The sequence below is a fragment of the Schistocerca gregaria genome, chromosome 2 (assembly GCF_023897955.1).
Source record: "Schistocerca gregaria isolate iqSchGreg1 chromosome 2, iqSchGreg1.2, whole genome shotgun sequence".
Classification (NCBI taxonomy): domain Eukaryota; kingdom Metazoa; phylum Arthropoda; class Insecta; order Orthoptera; family Acrididae; genus Schistocerca; species Schistocerca gregaria.
In genome coordinates, this window is record NC_064921.1 from 404,345,863 (window position 1) to 404,366,957 (window position 21,095).

At 44.2% G+C, this 21,095-nt stretch overlaps 1 protein-coding gene across 5 annotated transcripts in view; it reads left to right on the top strand.

Moving 5' to 3' along the window:
• Positions 1-21,095, top strand: part of LOC126322757 (uncharacterized) — a 672,754-nt gene that overhangs the window by 601,226 nt on the left and 50,433 nt on the right. For all 5 annotated transcript variants that reach the window (XM_049994581.1, XM_049994583.1, XM_049994580.1 and 2 more), the window contains exon 7: positions 2,983-3,171. In XM_049994581.1, the coding sequence (XP_049850538.1) occupies positions 2,983-3,171 (189 nt within the window). The remainder of the gene's footprint in view (positions 1-2,982; positions 3,172-21,095) is intronic.

Below are 21,095 nucleotides of genomic sequence, written 5' to 3' on the forward strand. Positions count from 1 at the left end.
TTAAAATAAATGTAACTACAAGAACAGGAGAGTACAACGTAAATCAACTAGACTATCCTAATTAACTATAAATGCTAGAAGGGACAATAATGAAATACGTTTGCTGGACACAAGTTCGGATTGAATTCACAAATACAATGCAAATGGGAACTGACACAAAAACGTGTAAAGCTAATATTAATTCTTCCAATCCACTACAGGCTAAACATAATAGACAACTTAAACAACAAGGAAAAAGATCGACACTATATTGGAATGTAGATGACATAACAAAATCAGACTGGTCGGATATACCACACTCATTTAAACTCAGCAATAATATAACAGCACCCCATCCCCCCCCCCCCCCCCCTTAGCCCAGATTCTGATTCACATAAATCTTTAACAACAATTGAGATATATTTCAGCCAAACAGAGTTAGGCCATGAAGCCACCCCGCCATCAGAGCAACAGTAAACAGAACAATACTGAGCCCTTCAACTGATAGCACAGCTCGAAGTGAATCACGACCAGAATGTTAGTGGTTGCACTGGTGATGTTTCGCCAGGCACCACCAGCGCGACGTTTTCTCCGTGTGCACTGCCGCTCCAGAACGCACACTATGTGTCGTATTCGTCGTCAGCACGGCCTCCTCGAAGACCATGATCCCACTCACCATCCACCCACCCAGAACAGTGACCGATTTCCGCGCGCTGGTAACAAATAGCGTTGGCAGGTAGCTCAGGCCCGGGCTCTAACAGGCTGTCCCACAGATGGCCCCACGAAATTGAAGCTCTGCCTTTTATATCGTCACATTGTCTCTGTAGATATCCCATGGGAGCGAGGAGAGGATGTTATTTGGTTGTTGTTATCCTCTTTTTATAACACAAACTGCACACAATTATTAACTGGGTTCTTTATTAACACAAACAATGAGCTACTTAAGATTCGCCGGCCAGTGTGGCCGTGCGGTTCTAGGCGCTTCAGTCAGGAACCGCGTGACCGCTACGGTCGCAGGTTCGAATCCTGCCTGGGGCATGGACGTATGTGATGTCCTTAGGTTAGTTAGGTTTAAGTAGTTCTAAGTTACAGGGGACTGATGACCTCAGATGTTAAGTCCCATAGTGCTCAGAGCCATTTGAACTTAAGATTCCATGTGCTGTGATACAAGCTGTCCTATATAGTCCACTTTAGCCTCACTGCTGTTGAAGTACGAAGTCCGCTATGTTCACTATAAGGTTGCTATAAGCTGACTGTCTCTGTGCTACAGGCTAAGTCCGCGGCTCCGAATCGGCGACATGCTGGAACTCACAAGGAGTACTGCATTCGGAAGGACGACGGTTCAATCCCGCGCCCGGCCATCCTGATTTAGGTTTTCCGTGATTTCCCTAAATCACTCCAGGCAAATGCCGGGATGGTTCCTCTGGAAGGGCACGGCCGACTTCCTTCCCCATCCTTCCCTACTCCGATGAGACCGATGACTATGCTGTCTGGTCTTCTTCCCAAAAACCAACCAACCAAAAAGGAGTACTGACTCGAACTAACTGTGCGTAACATGCTCAAACTAACTGGCCCTCCAGTCCGCAGCGGCTATCTAAATACTGGCGGCCGAGAGGGCGTTGGTGGCACGTTTCCAGCGAGTCTGTTTTAGGCCTCTGCATCTACATCTACATCTACATATATACTGAGCTAGCCACCAAGTGGTGTGTGGCGGAAGGCACAATTCGCGCCAAAGTCATATTTCTCCCTGTCTGTTTCATTTGCGGATCTCGCGAGGCAAAAACGACTGCCTGAACGCCTCAGTGCGAACTCTAATTTGCCTTATTTTAGAATGGTGATCATTTCGCGATTTGAAAGTTGATAGTAATAATGTATGCTCTACACCGTCGGCGAAGATCGGATTTCGGAATTTAGTGAGCAGCCCCTTCCGCTTGGCGCGCCGGCTATCTGCAAGTATGTCCCACTTCAAACTTTCTATGCGATTTGTAACGCTCTTGCGATGGGTAAGTGTACCAGTCACGACTTTGCCGCTGTTCTTTGGACCTTGTCAATCTCTTGAATCAGACACAACTGGTAAGCGTCCCATACGGACGAACAATACTCTAACACTGGACGAACTAACGTATTGTAAGCTATTTCCTTTGTTGAAGGACTACATCGCTTGAGAATTGTTCCGATGCTGTAGTAACTTCTATGCCACATGCCTTGAGCATACGCCAGCACACTTTGTGTGCGACAAACAACTGTTGAACACACTCCTAATAGCGGCTGGGAAGTCAGTGTGCCGTAATTCACGGCTCACTAGGACAATTCCCAATTCATCTCTGCAACCCTTATATACACTGAGCAACAGAATTAAAGGATCACTTTCTCGAAACCCCGAAGATGCCACCCATTGTTACGCGTAAGTTTGATTTTGGTTCTAAGCAAAATTTCTGAGTGCCGTTGATAGTAACGATGCAATGTTACTTTCGACAGGCATGAAAGTCCGAAGGAAATACACTTAGTAAGTAATTTTCAATTAAAGTGCCTTCCCTGGACGGGAGAATGAATAATAATTTTAGGAGTGCATCTTGTCGACACGTGGCTGACGATGTATGGACGTCTGGCTATGGCAGTAAGTCGTGATCGGTTAGCCTAAGAGTAAGTCGGCCGCTAGTATTTTATCCTTGAGGTACTTACTACGTGCTGAGAGGAGCTGTGTGTATACTTATACGAGCATTCATGTTTGACAGATACATCTCTGCTTGGTCACTGTTTGTTTGACTCTGGTGGATGCATAACATAGTAGAGTGCACCCTCCTTGGAGCTTGATCTTAACTGCGCTGCGCCTTAGTCGTAGGCAACTCGGTACTTTTGAATGCTGGTTACGTCCTATATCTTCTGGAGGACACAGCAATGATAAGTGGTATTTTAAGTATGTATGGGAAGTAGTGTAATTAATGATTTGACAGTGTGCGGCTGAGAGGAGAGTCAGTTTTTGCTTATGTTCTGTTTGTGCAGGAGCCGGACTGGACGGACAACGCGGCGGGCAGCGATTTGTCCGCCGTAGCGAGCAACAGCACCGCCACCTGCCGCCGCCACCGCATGGCCGTCAACTTCGCCGACATCGGCTGGGCAGACTGGATCATCGCTCCAGAGGCCTTCGACGCCTACTTCTGCGCCGGCCGGTGTCCCTTTCCGCTGCCCAACGTAAGTACTAGAGTCGGGCGGTCACGGCAATACAATTCGTATAATGCACGTACACACACCATACCTAAACACACACACACTCACGCAAACACACACACAAGCTCTCAAGTGCTGAATTTATAGAAATCATCGTTATTAGATGCAAGACTTTACTGCTACGGCAGTCAAGCGCCTTAGCACTGCAACGTAACCCAACCTGTCTTAAGGTCAACCAGAGCTATACCCTCTGTTCCTATGATAGTGGATATTATGGAAGAAGGTTGTTGATGTCGAAAGGATGGAAACGCATTCGTTCAACAATGTGTCTGAGGTTTTATATAACGAGACACATCTTATTAATGATGTTAATGACATATTTAAAGTGCAGCCGTTTCCGAAACGTATAATGAAACCAAAGACACCTGTTTTTTTAAAAAAAACGTCCTACGGCTGTAACTGTTATGACAATGTTTTGAAGCGAATAGGCCGTCTGTGAAGAACCTTTTGACACATTTGTCCACAGTCCAACTCGGGTGTTTCTAACTCGACAGTAACTCTGAGGCCTCTGATCTGCTTCAAGGTGTGAAAGGATTCGATCCTGTAAAACGACTTAGAAATGCTATATATGTGGCGTTACTTTGTTATTGCACGAATTTCTTGAGCTATTATTTAATTTTTGATTCACCTTTTAAATTTAATCATCCGTCGCACGTAACTTATTGTGTTTAAACGTGTCAAACACCATGGCGAAAGCGATTTAAATAACCATTGTGTCAATGTACTTAAACACACCATTCTACTCATAATGTAATTCCAGACACAGTTGAGGCATTATGAGATCAGTTCAGTGCTTTTCATGGTCTCTAAATCACACCCCTATTGAGAGTAGAATATGGGTTGAAATTAAACCAAAGAAAAACCCGAGTATTGATGAGGAGCAACCAAGGTAACGTCAAAACTGGGGACCTGGAAAATTATAGTGAAGAATTTTTTGCGTTACAAGCAAAATAATACGTGACGGACGAATCATTTCAAGGGGAAATGACAAGTAGATTAGCACAGATAAAGAGAGCACTCCTCGCAGAGTGCCAGTCATAAGCCTTACCATCAGAAAGGAAATTCTTTAAAATGTACATCGGAAATAGCCCAGACCGGAAATTGAATAGTGGAAAAACTGAAAAAGAAGCGTTTCGACTGGGGTTTTACTGAATGGTGCTGAAAAACATTTTATAAACTAAGAAATGGGAAAGTTCTCCAACGAATGGGTGAGGAAAGGAAAACGTAAATATAACAAGAAAAAAGGACAGGGCGATAGGCAGAGCGTTAACACATCAAGAAAAAGCTTCAATTTACTTCTAAATCAGTATCTACATACATACTCGGCAAGTCACCTTTTGGTATTAGTGGAGGGTACTTTGTATACCACTGTCACTTACCCCCTTTCCTCTTCCTGTCACGAATAATCAGCAGGAAGTCGACTGTTGTTAAACCTTGGTGTGGGCTCGAATCTCTCTAATTTTACTTTCATGGACGTTTCGCAAGATATACGCACGAAGAAGCAATGTTGACTTCTTTAGAGACACAAGCTCTCGGAATTCTGACGGGAAACCACGACGTGATGCAGAACGCCTCTTGTAGCGTCTGTCAGTGGAGTTGGCTGAGGACCTCCATGACGCTTTCACGCTTCCTACATGAACCTCCAACGAAACGCTCTTTTCCTATCTGGGCCATCTCTGTTTCATCTGTTCATCTCATCTGGTACAGATCCCTGCCTGACGAGCAATATTAATGTATTGGTGGAAAGAGTGTTTTGAAAGCTACATTCTCGTTGGGTAAATTACACTTCCTGAGGACTCTTCCAGTGAATTTGTCTGACATCTTCTTCACCTTTAATTAGTTTTACGTTTTAGATGGTGCTGACCCGCAGTCATGCAATTCTTTTTAAAAGAGTAAACTGCCATTTGACTGAGGATTGCTATATTTACCTTTTGTATTATCCAGATGCTGAAAGTTCATAATCATGTACGCATACCCCTAGATATTTATTGGATGGGACCATTTTTTGTGATTATTTTGCAATTGTTTGATCATACGATAACAGGTATTTCTGTCTGTCTACGGACAATATGATACATTTATTTTGAAGGTCAAATGCTCATCTCTCCATCAAGCGTCGATAAATTTTAGATCTTGCTACATTTTGCTACAACTTTCTAGCGTTGTAACTACTTTATACACAACGGCATCATTCGCAGAAAGCCTAATAGAACTACCGAGGTTATCCACTAGGTAATTTATACATACATTGCGAAAAGTAATGGTCCTATAACACCCTCTTGGCGCACGCCTGAAGTTGCTTTTAAGTCTTAGGATTCTTGTCCGTTAAGAATGAAATGCTGTGTTACTTTTGCTAGGGTATCCTCAGTCCAGTCGCAAAGCTGGTCTCTTATTTTATTCACCAGGCGACGGGGGATCTGTAACGAACGCCTTCTGAAAGTCAGGGAACACGACATCGATCTGAGCGGCGACATCTGCTGCCTTGTGGGACTCATGAACGAACTGAGCAATCTAGGTTTCAATCGACCGCTGTTTTCGGAAACACTGTTGATTCCTACAGTAGAGACTTCAGGTCTCCAGAAAGGTCATAATACGTGAGCATAGAACCTGTCCCAAAATGATCGATTTCAGCGGTAAAAGTGACCACTTACTTTGCGTCCGTTCGATGAACGCGGAAATGACTTGGGCTTTCTTCCAATCATTAGGAACGCTTTGCTCATCCAGCGACCTGGAGTAGATTGCTTATAAAAGAGGAGAAAGTGCTTCCGCTTAATCTGTCTGTAATTGTATGTGTATCCCATCAGATCCAGCTGATATTCTTTTGATCAGCTGTATCAGTAGAATTTTTATGTTGTGGACGCTTATTTCGATGTCCACGATTGACAAGCGGTCAGATGTGGGCAGTAAAAGTAGAGGAACGCAGAGACTGAAATGTACCATCAAATAATTGAGGTCGGTGGGTGTACCTGCCACTCTGAGCTTATGGGTTTGCTATAAGAGAAGAAATCGCTGCGGGTCGCTTCTAACCAGTAAGCCTGAGAGACACCACTGTCGCACCCATATCCTTTCTTCAGTGTTGTGCAGCTCTAAGTACTCCGAAAGTAGCAGAGAGATGCTGACGATGTGACTTAAAACATTCCTATCGACTATACAGCCGTAATAAAAAAAATGGTTCAAATGGCTCTGAGCACTATGGCACTTAACTTCTGAGAACTTAGAACTACTTAAACCTAACTAACCTAAGGACATCACACACATCCATGCTCGAGGCAGGATTCGAAACTGCGACCGTAGCGGTCGTGCGGTTCCAGCCGTAATCATAGAAACGTAAGAGTCCAAGTGTGAATAATAAGAGGGAATACCAGTATGGTCCATGAATTTGTAACAATGTTCTGTCGTTACACGTATCATTCAGTCCGCTGGTAAACACTGCCGAACGCATCTTACCTGCAGCGAATTTTCCATACATCAGCGACAGCAGAATATCTGATCAAATTTTAAGTCGATGAGTGTTAATTTTTTGTAAAATCTTCGTTAGCCGAGACCGCATATAGGAAACAGATAATTAGTTTCGAGCTTTTGGGCCTATCTTCAGATGAAAATCAGTATCAGCTATAAGAGAACTCATTGTCAACTGATTGTTAACTACGCAAGGGAATATTAACTACGAAGTTGTGCTTGTAACATGAGTATATACTAGGTATAGACAAGTACTGTTGCCGTTCATTCAAATTGATGCATACAGGCAGCAGAAGTGAAATTCCTGGGATAGGCAGCGGGTTGTAGTAAACTGGATAAATTAAGAAATGAAACAATACGATCAGATTGCCAGGATAGAAGAGACTAAAATGAAACTGGAAGATCACGTTGTTGCAAAATAGATGACCGAAAAGAAAAATAGTGAATTAATTGTCGGCCTAGTGGAAAGAGAAAAATAGGAAGTCCTCGTACGAGGTGGATTGATGATAGGGACCGGAACAGATGGATTCAACACCTAATCTTTGGAAGGTGATTATATTGATGAATATCAGCGTGGCATCTGTTTTTTCTTGTTATTTGTTTTATGTGGTCATTACATTTTAAACTGCCCCGGATGGATATTTTTAAGTAGTTTATTTTAGTTACTGTTTCCTGCTACTTGTCACCAATAGTATACCCAAAAGTAGTGGATCATCTCTTTGTACTCAAAACGTTACATCTGTTTACCTTCTACTTCTACATCTACATCTGCATATACAACTTCAGGGTTAACTGTCAGTCACTGCACCGATCACAGATCCTCTACTGGTTTTCCTGCAGTTAATGGTTGCAACTTTCTTATCGATAACTACATCGTCTGCGAATCATTTATATACACTTCAAACCATATGCGCCCTGTATCACTTCCTTGGCGTACACCCGAAATTACCTTTACATCTCTCGAATTTGTTCCGTAAGGAACGATGCATTGAATTCTGTTTGCAAGGAAGTCTTGAATCCAGTGTCAAATCTGGTCCGATACTTGGTAATCTTGTATTGTGTTCACTCAATGACAACGCAAAACTGAACCAAATACTTTCTGGAAGTCACGGGACACGGCATCAACCTGTCCGCCATTGCCTACAGCTCTCAGGGTCTCGGTGAAGAAACAGAGCAAGATTTCAGTTTCCGGAATCCATATTTATTTTTTATAGAGCAGATTTCTGTTCTCAAAAAATATCGTATTTCATGAGCATAAAACGTTTTCCATAATGTACAACAGATTGATGGCAGAGATATAGGTCTATTATTATGTACATATGATCGACAACCCTTCTTCAAAACGAGAATGATGTCCACTTCTTTTCACAGCTAGGTATGCTTTGTTACTCCAGCAACCTTCGATAAACTACTGCTAGAAGAGAACAAGTTCTTTCAAATAATCTCGGCGGTAAACCACACGTATCTCATCCGCTCTAGTGTTGAGCAGGTTTGGTTAATTTTCTGTTCCGCAGTTGCTTATCACGGTATTTGTCATTTTGGCGTTCGTCTTTTTATTGAAGAATGAGCTGTATTACAGTATTCCGCGGTGCAACTGTTTCGGAAGAATTTGTTCAATTTTCAGCCTTCTATCTGTCATTGCACATTCCAATCACAGTATAGTCATTGTGCGATAAAACAGAAAATTTTGATGCGCCTGCAGACTTCGCGTAAGACCAAAACGTCTTATGATTTTTAGTTATAAAGTTAGGAAAAATTTGACTTAGAAATTCACTGAATGCTTCTCGCATTGCTTTCCTTATGCTCATCAGCATACGGCCTTTATTGTCAGTCCACAGAGCATTCGAGAGTTACTAGTCAGAACAACATAAATTTGACGAAGCTCGTCGTGAGACTTGTTACTACATTCCCATTCCTGCAAAGATTTAAAGTACCAGTGTATTCAGGTAAATGCCTGTAATTCAGGTAATGCCTGTAACTGAATTGCAGCAGAGGGAAATCTTCAACGGTAGGAATTACAGACTCATTGCCCGATTTTTAATGATGCACTCTGTCAACAAAAATTAAAATGCATATAACTTTAAGATTTCGGAACGAATTTTTACGCTGCAGAAGAGTGTGTGCTGATTTGAAACTTCCTGTCAGATTACAACTGTATGGACGACATGTAACCCGCCCTCACAGCTTAACTTCTGCCAGTATCTTACATCATTCTGTTTATGTGTCACTAAAATTCTGCTGCTTACCTTGGGGAACTATCGCTTCTGGAAGAAAGGATCATTCTAGTACATTCACAAAGCTGTGTTTAAGCCATTTCTCAGCAAAATCCTTTCTTACAGAGGCGGGACGCAAGGCGTGCAGGAAAATTTCCTTGAATTTCGGAACATAGGAGATGGTGAGGTGGCGGAAGTAGAGCTGCGAGGGAGGGGCGTGAGTCCTGCTTGGATAGCTCAGACGGTAGAGTACTCGCCCGTGACAGACAGAGGGCGCGGGTTCGAGTCCCAGTCAGGATCAGGGATTTAATCTGCCAGACAGTTTCAGTTTAAGACTGTTTCTCAGGTACCTGCGTGTACATTATTCCCTCTGTTCTGATGTTGTAAGGTATCTGTATACATAGTAAATACCGAACTACAACCGTGAGCGGTTCAAACAAACCCCTGAATTATTCATCTGTGCAGTAATACAAAATTAAGCTCCAGAAAACTAACTAGAAACGCTGTCTGTCGACGAACGTTTAAAAGAATAATCACAGACACACACAAACTAGACCCAACTGAAATGAATTCTCCGTAGCTAACTGTTCAAATATTAAATAATAAGTAAAATAAGAATGAAATAGTCGTATGCAATTATTGGCCTGGAGACCCCATATAGGTTTTGACGACCGCCTAACGCAAGTTTTTGTATTTGACGGTGGATTGTACCTCGCTTAAAAAGGGGATGAAAAGATAACAACAGAAACACCCAATCCCCGAGCGAAGTCAAGACATTCCCGGCCGGGAGTCGAGCCAGTGACCCCGTGACCTTTAAACAGCAACAATAATCACTGAACCACGAGCTGTTGTAATGATTCATCAAGAAAATGTCAGAAAACTTAATAGCGTGTGTGCTTTCGAGTTACAGGTCCAAGCAGTGTATTTGAGAATGTTCCTTCTGATACGAAATCATTGAGTTTAGAATTGAAAAAAAAACAATTAAACAACAGTTCCTTGAGCCATTAAGCTCAGAGCAAAAGTTCAGAATATAGTTTCCCCCAATATTGTAGTTAGAAAGCTGCTTAATATCATGTACTCCATATTATATTCCACACTACGCTTCACCAATACAGGGCGTTCAGTAATTCTCATTACAACTTCTAGGACTATTACAGGGGGGAGAGTACATCACTTTTTTAAATAGGAACTGTTTCCGTGTTACAGTCGTTTGAAAACATGTTTGCTAAGAAGGTATGCATCACGTGTCTGTCAGTGTTAGAGCAACACGATCCAGTAAATTTTTCCAGAATACACCGGCGTGATTCTTCTGAATGGCGAATCTCACGGTAATGGAAGCGCCGCTTATCACCTTTACCAAGATCGTTCTCCGCAACGTCCGACTCTATCGCATGGGCTTTTCTCCACAATTTCGAGAAAGGGTACCTTCACCGTAAGCAGGTGTGAGTAGCGCTCCAAGGAGACACCGCACACTCGAACTGGAAGATGCCGTACTGTGTCACGTTGAATAGAACCCGTCAACGACTACACGAGCAATTTCTTTGGAACTGTAAAACAAATGATATACTGGGTCACTCCAAATCAATTACTTGTATAGGCGGTCGCGTTGCCAACATTTTTTCAAATGGTTGTAGCGCGGAAACGGTACGTAATTCTAGAAGTCTGTAACGGGAAAACACCCTGTATACTAGGTTACTGTGCAGTACTTTTAAAAAGCTGCCCCCTCTGAAACCTACGATAATTTCATGCAAAGAAATACTATTTTTTGTTAGTGGTTTTCAACTGCGAAACGTGGAGTCTCCGAGCATTTTTGTGTCGAAGTCGGCATTAATAATCGTGCACAATATGGCGAAGAGGTAGCATGTACCGCCATTAGGTGAAGGTAACATATGTAATTATTTGGTTCGGACGAAGAAATTCAGAGGAGTATACAACTTTTAACAAGGCAATAATTTCTTTTATAATGCAAGAGAGGAAGATAATTTTGAATGTACGACACAGGAGATTGGAAAGGTAATGTTTGCGCCTATAATCGACCTTCATGTAACAAAAAATGATTAACTTGTGAGTTCTATTTCGCCACTGAAGGAATGGCATCGTAGATCTGAACGAGCAGTAATTGAAAAGATCTCACCCGATTTCTTCACTGTTGTAGAAGCTACGAACTAGATCAGATGGACACCAGAAAAAGCCAGAATTCCTTCCAAATCGAACAGAACAGAACAGAAACAGGAAACCGAATGACGAACGGTTATTCTAACGCTTCGTAGTTCCAAAACCTCGAAACCTTACCGCTCACTATTACCAGAAACACGCAAAGAATTGCAAAGATAATGTAGCGAATTACGAAACCCAAAACATTGTGAGGAAAACCTGCAATTGCATATGAGCAGGCAACTTTAATCGTACTTGTGCGGGTGCATGAGACCTTTTGGAGGACATATAAAACTTTATCCAAGCACAGTACTATTGTGTTTTTATCTACCTCGTCGACTGCTGAGGTGTCCGAGGAATTCTATCAGATAGCTGCTCGCCACACGTGGGGAGATGGTACAGCAACCGGTAGCTCGTTAGGGGATCAGCTACAGCGACCCTCTCACCTACGAAAAGATATGATCTGCAGCGGAGCACGTTCCGTCACGCAGCTGGGACCATTTTATGCCTCAAATTTGTCAGTGGAGCTCTATTATTCCCCTGTAAAAGATACCAAGGGCGCTGCAATGAGACATAGTGGTCAGTATGAGTCTTGTTGCAAACCAAGTGAAACGGAGGATTAGAAAAAGTTACTGCTAACAATGATTTCGTAATGTATTTGTCCCAAATTACGCAGTTTTAGACATCAAACTCCATAACAGTGCAACTGGAAGTACGTTGACAGCACTCTGTAATGATGAATTACACTTCATGTGCATTGCACATATTGTAAACTTGCGAGCTTTTGATTTTTATTATCTCTGACCGGCCATGGACCTTCCTCCATGTTAATGCAGATTAAAATCTACGTCACCTGTTTGCCGTAAGGCATTGTACGGTGCCATCACCCCCTCCCCAAACACCCTTCCATTGTGCTAGATACGAGGGTAGTGCGCGGAACGGGAAGTAGAATTGCCGAAACGGCTCCATATACGACAAAATTTTCGTAATTTCTCCCTCTCGGGCACATAAAATATGCGAGTTGGAGGAAGTGCACGGGGTGGAAAGACGTATAAAAACACCTAAAGCTCGACACATTACTGTGCCTTATACAATGCACGGAAATCGCTAGCATTCAAAACAGCTTCCAGTTGCCTATAAATAGAGATCATGTGCGGTTTTGTGTGGTTTTGAAGAGTGTCCTACACCAGTGTATCTGTAAAATAGTGGCAAATTCAGATAACTATTATGGATGTGGATAGAGATCACGCACTCTCCAAGATAGACCACAAAGGCTCAGTAACATTGGGATCTGGTGACTGTGGTGGACAGGGGCTCTGTGGTCTTGAAAAACAAGAACACCAATGGGGAGCAAGTATTGTACCATGGGGTGGATCGTATCAGCCAGTAGGGTCATACAACCTCTTACAACAATGAGTCCTTGCTGAGTATCCATGGGGCCAACGGAATACAACGATATGGGTGCTCAAATCTTCACAAAGTCGCCGCCGTGTTTCCATGTTTCAATCTTGGGAAAGGAACTCGGCTTGAAGATGCAAATAGTGTGCAACAAGAATCATACGAACAAGTGACATTCTTGCATTGCACTATATTCCAGACTTTATAGCTTCACGAGGACGTTTCCCTCTTACAGAAATTTGTATCACTGATGAGTGGTTTTGGAATTTCAGTTCGCTCTGCAAGTTCCTGCTTATGGAGCTCCATTCGTGTTGTTTTTGTGCTGCCCGGATTATCGAGAGCGACATTCAGCTCTCCAGAGACATTTGCAGCTTTCGGCCTCTAATTTTTGTCACAAATCACTTCAGTGACCATCTCTCACGGTCACTCAACAGACACTGTCGTCCACGTTTTGCCTTAGCGGATGATGTTTTTTAGTTTCGACAAAATGTGAACACTGTTTTGGCCATGTCTGATACTCGCAACGTTTTGAGGGCATTCCACAGGTGCCAATGCGGAGGTCAGATACAACAATGGGAACTGCAGAATTTGCTAGTTTGTGCATTTGTGAACAAAATACGTTTCTCACGGGGTTTCTATATTTTTGTGCAACACCTGTAACATGCTCTGATGCGCACTCATCGATGTCCACTGACATGAAGTACACTAGCTTCTTGGATATCCAAATGATAAGCATTTCAGCACAGCTACACATAGCAGACATGTGTAACTCCATCTATGTTCTATGTGAGTTGCTTCTTTTGTTGTGCCTCATGAAAGTGGGAAAAAATGTCCACCAGTGCTTGTCTGAATTCTATAACGGCAGAATAGCAGCCTATCGGGATGAAGTTCATCGTCCCGCGAAATTGGTACTCTTGTTGGCTCAGATCCCACGGTTGTCATGCGAATATGCAATCCATGGATTCAGGAGCGCCGTACTCAACGCCATGCAGGACCTCAACGTTCTCACGTAACTAGCGACAGAGAGGACAGACGTATTTACCGCTCAGTATTGCATTATCGCACACCTACGCCATACACCTTGAGACAGACAATGGGCTTGTTTGCTGAAAGACAAATACTCACATGGACTGTTAGACGACGTGAGCAGCACCGTAACTGAGAGTATGCCGACCGTTGCTGTTTTCTTCCCTTGAAGAGACAGCAGAGGCACTTACTTCATTCGTTTTAGACATAATTAACTGGAACTGTTTTACTTCTACTTGATCACTTCTGGCTGATACTTAGCAATTCTCTTTATTGAAAACCGACATTACTGCAAGCACTGGGTAAAGCCCAAATCTTACATGAAATAGAAGTCCTTCTTGTAGTACTGAAGTAATAGCTCTGAAATGAATCAACAGTCAATAATAATTCGTGCAATGTAAGCTCTTTGTGCACCTATCCGGCACCGAACGAGGTGGAGAAAGGTGAAATCCTTACCATGGGGAAGGGAGTCCGCAGATTACGAAAGATAATAGAGAGAGCGTGTCAGATATGTGGAAACAATTACAATCTGCCCCAGTGGTATGGTACTGTGGGAATTACTTGTGATTAATTTCTGCACTGACCGCTGATACAGAACTACCCTTAAGAAACACTACAGAAATCGGTACAATTGACTATATTAACACGTATTAGTATCATGTGGCACTGGTAATGGACACAATACTGGCAACTTGTGATAAAATAATAAATGACGTGAAATATCCCACAAATACAACCAGAATTATTAAACGAACAAGGAATCCCCTCTACTGGATTGAGAAACATTACTCAATGAAACAACTGATTTGCTGCAATAGAAATGTACATGGAGTATGATGTCCCAAGATAGTAAAACAAAAGAAACATTGACCCAATAAAACACTTACCAATCACCGTTATGTCAATTGTAACGGTTGGCTGGCAATGCTGGCATTAAGGACTGGAATTCTCCATGCAATGCCTCCCACTGTAAGTACGAACATTAGCTCTTCTCGACTAACTCTACCTTACGTGACAGTGATTGTGAACCACTAAAATGTAAGGCTGTGTTGCATGCGTTAAGTGAAAAAATGCTGCCACAAGTCGAAAGACCACGCACTGCTGAGGGTGTAAAACAACACGAAAATTTACCTATGTGCCAGGATTGCAAATATGCTCGCCACAGACATGCGCCGTCGTTCAAATGGTTCAAATGGCTCTGAGCACTATGGGACTTAACATCTGAGGTCATCAGTCCCCTAGAACTTAGAACTACTTAAACCTAACTAACCTAAAGACATCACACACATCCATGCCCGAGGCAGGATTCGAACCTGCGACCGTAGCGGTCGCGCGGTTCCAGAGTGAAGCACCTAGAACCGCTCGGCCACACCAGCCGACTGTGCCGTCGTAAGATTCAAACCCGTCTCTGGCCATTCTGATTTAGGTCTTCGGTGATTTCTTAAAATCAGTTCAGGAAAAATGCCGGGGTTCCCGTGTCTCAGCCGCGAAAATTCTGGAAGCCAGCAATCAGGTCACCCACTCTCAAAACTCAAAGCTGCACTCCTTGTCGGTCTTCGCTCCCTGGAGTACTCTGTGAAGCGTACTTCACGCCGTACCTAATCGAACTCCCTATATCGCTGTCCCACAAGAACTCCCAAAACACCCCATGTAGAGCACCTAGCAGGATTTTCTCCACGAGGACCCACGCACTGTCTCCCTTCAGGAGATTTGCAAAAGTCTCTCCCCAAAGGAGTGGCTTGCTGCCATAAATTCATTGACGCCCTCGGTATGTCTTTTAATGTCACCGTCTGTTTTCGATCGTACCTGAAAACGATTGCAGACTCCAAAAAACTTTCTTTCCTGACGAGGAAAAATTTTGAGAGCATGAACCAAGTTTGTGAAAGGGCCGAAAGCTCGTAAAAGGAACTCCGCGTAGCACTGCGGACTATACGACGCCCTGCTTTGGCGGTGGGCCGCTGCTGTTCTCTTGGCGACTCCCCGTCACCTCGTCCCTTGTGCAAGCCTGGCAGCCCGCACGAACTCGTTGCCATTCTCCACGCAGCCGGCCACTTCCACCTTCCCAGAATTCAAGCCTGTTAAGGGAGGCCTGCGGTAACACTCAGAACAGCCTGTTTCTCTCCACATACAGGCAGCACAAACAGATCACAAAATCTTAGTCAATAGAAAGAAAGACTCGTCGCCTCTAAATACTCAGCGCAGATAGCTATCAAGGCATGCAGTGCACAGTCATTGTCAACACATTTCATTTAACGTAATAACAGAAATAAAAATGAAAGGGAATCAAGCCCTGAGGTGTGCCGTGTTTCACAGTTTTGAATAAATCTATTATGAAACTAGTAGAAACGCAGTGGGAATTAAAATCTCAATGTTGGTTCGTTGGTTGATTTGGGGGAGGGGACCAAACAGCGAGGTCATCGGTCCCTTCGTATTAGGGAGGCATGGGGAAGGAAGTCGGCCATGCATTTCATCCAGGCATTTTTCGTGAACCGATTTAGGGAAATCACGGAAAACCTAAATCAGGATGGCGGGAGGCGGGTTTGAACTGTCGTCCCCCCGAATTCGAGTCTATTGTGCTAACCACTGCGCCACCTCACTCGGTAAAATCACAGTGTAAGCGTACACATAGCTGCATACTAATGGTATACGATGTGTGACCACGTGTTACTGAAAATGCAAGCTTTGCAAACTTTTACAGTATAATCGTGAAACAGCGTTGAAAAAGGCGCTCCGAATGGGTATAAGAAAATATAAAGGAGTAGGGGAACTAAGAACGCCCATGTGGGGCAGAACACGTGCCAGAACACCGATTGATAGTTCGCTATACATGCTAATATTCGGGAAAAACAGTTACAGGCATTCCGTCTGCAGAGGACAGACAAAGTACTGAAATCATGATGAAAGTTAACGTGGTGGATATCTGTTACCGTACAAACTGGCAATACAGCCAACTCTTAAGTGGTACACTCAACGACAACACGTAACACAGGAACGGCACCATATCTACTTTTCAATCGAGTCACGGTTCCGAATGCAGCATCAGACTGGACACATCTGTGTGTGCAGGCTGGAAATTGGACGCATGTATAACGTTTCTAATGTGTTAAGGCCTCTATCTGTACCATAGCTTCGAGGTCTCGATGACGTTACCTTTCATTTAGACAACCCAAGTCCACATGTTGCCAGTATTGTCCGACCTACCTCGGTACAGGTGGGATTCGGCTGTTGGCCTGACCAGCACTCATCCACTGAAAACATCTGATAACGAGCTGCTGAGAGACTGGCACATTAGTACCCACCAAGCACTACGATTATGAACTTTTGCTTAGAGTTGAAGCAGTGTGGGATAACGTACCCACTCCTGTCATTTGCGCTGTCGACTTCACTGCACTACCAACTGAATGAGAAGTATTCTTACTGGAAGAGGTGGCACTACTGTGTACTAAATTTTGCACACTATATACCCCTCCAATCACTACAAATTTACTCACGTATTTTACCTAGTATATTGTACACACAAAAGATCGTAGTGTTTTCGTTTTGCATGTTGGTATTCCATTGCTATAGTTTCATTTCTCGACTGCCATTTTTATTTGTAGTTCAGGGTTGCTATTTGAGTTTACATACTGCCATTTTGTCATAGTGAGTGGACCTCTGGACACTAGAACATGGACTGCCAAGTGGAGAAATCGGAACATTTTAGACATCTTGTTCTGTTTAAGTTCAATAGAGCGGTGATAACAGCAGAGGCAGAAACAAACATTTGCGCCGTGTACGAGTATGATGCAGTTGGACAGAGAACAGCGAGAAAATGGTTTTCTCGGTTTAAGGAAGATCGTTTTGACATTAATGACTCTTCACCTTCAGGAAGACATCCTGGGTTTGATGAAGATCGTTTAAACACGTTAATCCACAATGATTCACGCCAGTGTACTCGAGAATTGGCACATGTGTTCAACTGTGATAATTCCACCATCGTGTGACATTTCCATGCAGTGAGGAAGGTTTGAAAATCGATCGTATGGGAATCGCATGCTGTAAAACTACATCATAAAATCAGCGGGTAGCCATTGCACAACTCTGTTTGATCGTCATCAATTGACTCTAAAACAACGACGATCGCTCCTACCCTGTATCGTTACAGGTGACGAAAAATGGTGTCTTTATGCTAATGCAAGAAAAAGAAAGAAATGGTCGAGCCCAAACAAAGTAGCAACTCCCCGTACGAAGACCTGAGGGCATCCATGAAAGATAATGTTACGCATCTGGTGGAAAAGCGACGGTGTGGTGTACAACGAATTGCTTCCCAGAGGAGTGACCACCACTGCTGACATTTATTGCCACCAGCTGAGACATATTGCAGCTGCAGTCCAAGAACAACGACCAAGAAGATTGCGTGAGGACATACTACTCCACGATAACCTCCGCCCGCATTCTGCTAGACTGAAAAAAACATTGTATATGAGTTGGACTGTGATGTCATTCCGCACTAATCTTATTCACCTGATGTTGCGCCCTCAGATTTTCACTTTTTCCGATCTCTACCAAGGAATCTTCAAGGAGCTTCCTTCCCGGACGAAAACGCCCTCCGAACACGGGACGACGAATTCTTTTCCGAAAAACCACTTCATTTCTACAGTCGCAGAATCGAAAACTTACTCCATCGTTGCCAGATTGTAGTAAACAGTGAAGGAGAATATAGTACTGATGACCAGTGTCTCTTATATGTCTGTGTGTTGCGCTTATTAAACTTACGCTACGAACGTATGCACCAAACCAATATAAGCGGCAACAATTGCCAATCAAGGCTCCCTCGGCAATGACAGTAAACAAAGCTCAAAGTCAGCGAAAGAGAGGAAGAGGAGATGAACAGAGAATGGGGGATGGAAACAGATACAGAGAGGGGGGGGGGGGGGAATGAATAGCAGGTGGGGCGAGATAGGGCGAGGAGCTGGTGGACAGTGAGAAGGGGAGGCGAAAATGGACAGCAATAGAGGAAAGGTTTTTATGGGCCAAGAGAAGAAGGATATTAGGACGTACATCCAGTTCCCTCATACATACAGTATATATATATATTAGCGATTGACAAACATTGCCAGTTTCGTGCTGTATACGCACAATGAGCAACTTTCGTTATTTCAGTGAAATATTCTCGGTTTAGAAGCGCGTCATTTCGAATAAAACACTCGAGCTTTCGATAACTGTCTCCACCACCGTCATCAGGAGTTGAAACCACTGAATGTCGGGCCACCGCAAAAGAATTCGAGGACAAATTTCCTTACATCCTGTCGTTAGACGTGTTGCATTTTTAATGGGCGGCATTGTATTAGCTCCATCCACATCAGGGAGGCTGAGCTGCAATTCCTGCCCGGTGTGAAAGCGATTACCACTGACAAGCTGTGACACTCGTTTCCGGTCCTTGTCGGATAGCATCCTTTTACGACAAATGTTAGTACGCTGTGTGACCGCGAGTGGCGCGCCATTCCTTTTAAACTCATCGGGCAGTCCGTCTTTATTCAAATAGGGCAACTTCACTTACGGGGTAGTCACGGGCATGTGCTAAAACGATAGCTCTTCTGCCTCTTTTGTGTCACATCTACACTCATGCTCATAAATTAAGGATAATGCTGATACATGGTGAAACAACGCTCTGGTGGACGGTTTGCGGATTTAAATCACCTCGGGGTACGACCATGCGGTGCATTTGACCTGCGGTCGCCGCACGGTGGCGCTGGCAGCAGTCCACATGCGCAAAGGTGTGTTGGTACATGTCAGAGTACGGTGCAGCGAGTAAGTGTGCAGTCGTTTTCAGACGTGCTAATGGTGACTGTGCGTTGAAAATGGCTCAAAGAACACATACTGATGACGTTATGAGGGGTAGAATACTAGGGCGACTGGAGGCTGGTCAAACACAGTAAGTAGTTGCAAGGGCCCTCCGTGTGCCACAAAGTGTAATCTCAGGATTATGGGAACGATACCAACAGACAGGAAACGTGTTCAGGCGCTGCAGTACAGTGTAAAACACCACAAGAAGACCTATATCTCACCATCAGTGCCCGCAGACGGCCACGGAGTACTGCAGGTAGCTTTGCTCGGAGCCTTACCACAGCCACTCGAACAGTTGTCTCCAGACACACAGTATAGAGACGGCTGAACAGACATGGTTTATTCGCTCGGAGACCTGCAAGGTGCATTCCACTGACCCCTGGTTACAGGGGAGCCCGTAAAGCCTGGTGTCAAGAACAAAGTACATGGTCATTGGAACAGTGGTCTTGGAATAGTGGTCCCGGGTTATGTCCACGGACGAGTCCAGGTATAGTCTGAACAGTGATTCTCGCCGGGTTTTCATGTGGCGTGAACCAGGAACCAGATACAAACCACTTAATGTCCTTGAAAGGGATCTGTATGGAGGTCGTAGTTTGATCGTGTGGGGTGGGATTATGATGTCTTTGACAGAGGAACTGAAACAGGTCCGGTGTATCGGGTTTTACACCAGTATGCCCGCCTTTGCAGTGGGTCCCACGTTCCTCCTGATGGATGATAACGCCGGCCCCACCGAGCTGCCATCGTGGAGGAGTACCTTGAAACAGAAGATATCAGACGAATGGAGTGGCCTCCCTGTTCTCCAGACCTAAACCCCATCGATCACGCCTGGGATTCTCTCGGTCGACGTATCGCTGCACGTCTTCAAACCCCTAGGACACTTCAGGAGCTCCGACAGGCACTGGTGCAAGAATGAGTTGCTATACCCCAGCAGCTGCTCGACCACGTGTCCAGAGTATACCAATCCGTTGTGTGGCCTGTGTACGTGTGCATGGTGATCATATCCCATATTGATGTCGTGGTTCATGCGCAGGAAACAGTGCGTTTTGTAGCACATGCGTTTCGGGCCGGTTTTCTGAACTTATCACCATTACCGTAGACTTAAAGATCTGCCTCGTGCGTGTTCCCTATGTGCCTATGCTATTAGCGCCAGTTTTGTGTAGTGCCACATTCTGCAATTATCCTTGATTTATGAGCACGAGTGTATTTGTCGACCCATGTCCACAGCACTCTAAAGCGTACCTTGTTCTGTCTTAAAGGAATTCATTCCGAACAGGCCACGGAAGGCCGTGTCATCTTCAACTTCTTTTAAAGGGGTGAGTAATATTTTATCGGGTGAGCTTTTCAGCTCTGTCATCGTAACTATCAATACCACAGTCTCAATTTCCTCTGGAATCTGAGCGATCATCTCTTTATTCGTACGTCGAAAGGCCTTCAAATTTATCTCCTGGTTAACGCTCGCTGAAGGGCGATCTCTTTAACACACGGAGCACTTAACGATCTCGTCCAAGTGACCGGTTCTGCAGGCTGCACCGCGTACTAACTTAACACCGGTGCAGTAAGATCGTTTGCCTGCCGCTGCCACACACGAGACATACATTTGCTTTCCGTCCCAATGGAGGCACACGTGCATCGCGTCCTGTGTGGGGCAGCCATTCGTTTTAGTGGCGGCGGCCACAGCCGGGTAGCCTGGTTGCCGGGTTTTACGGGCCGCCCTGGGAACACGCAATTACCAGACCCGCGGCTGCGCGGCGCGCCCATTAACGCGTTTACCTGCCACATTATTACGGGGGCCCAATTTGTGTTTTTACAGCG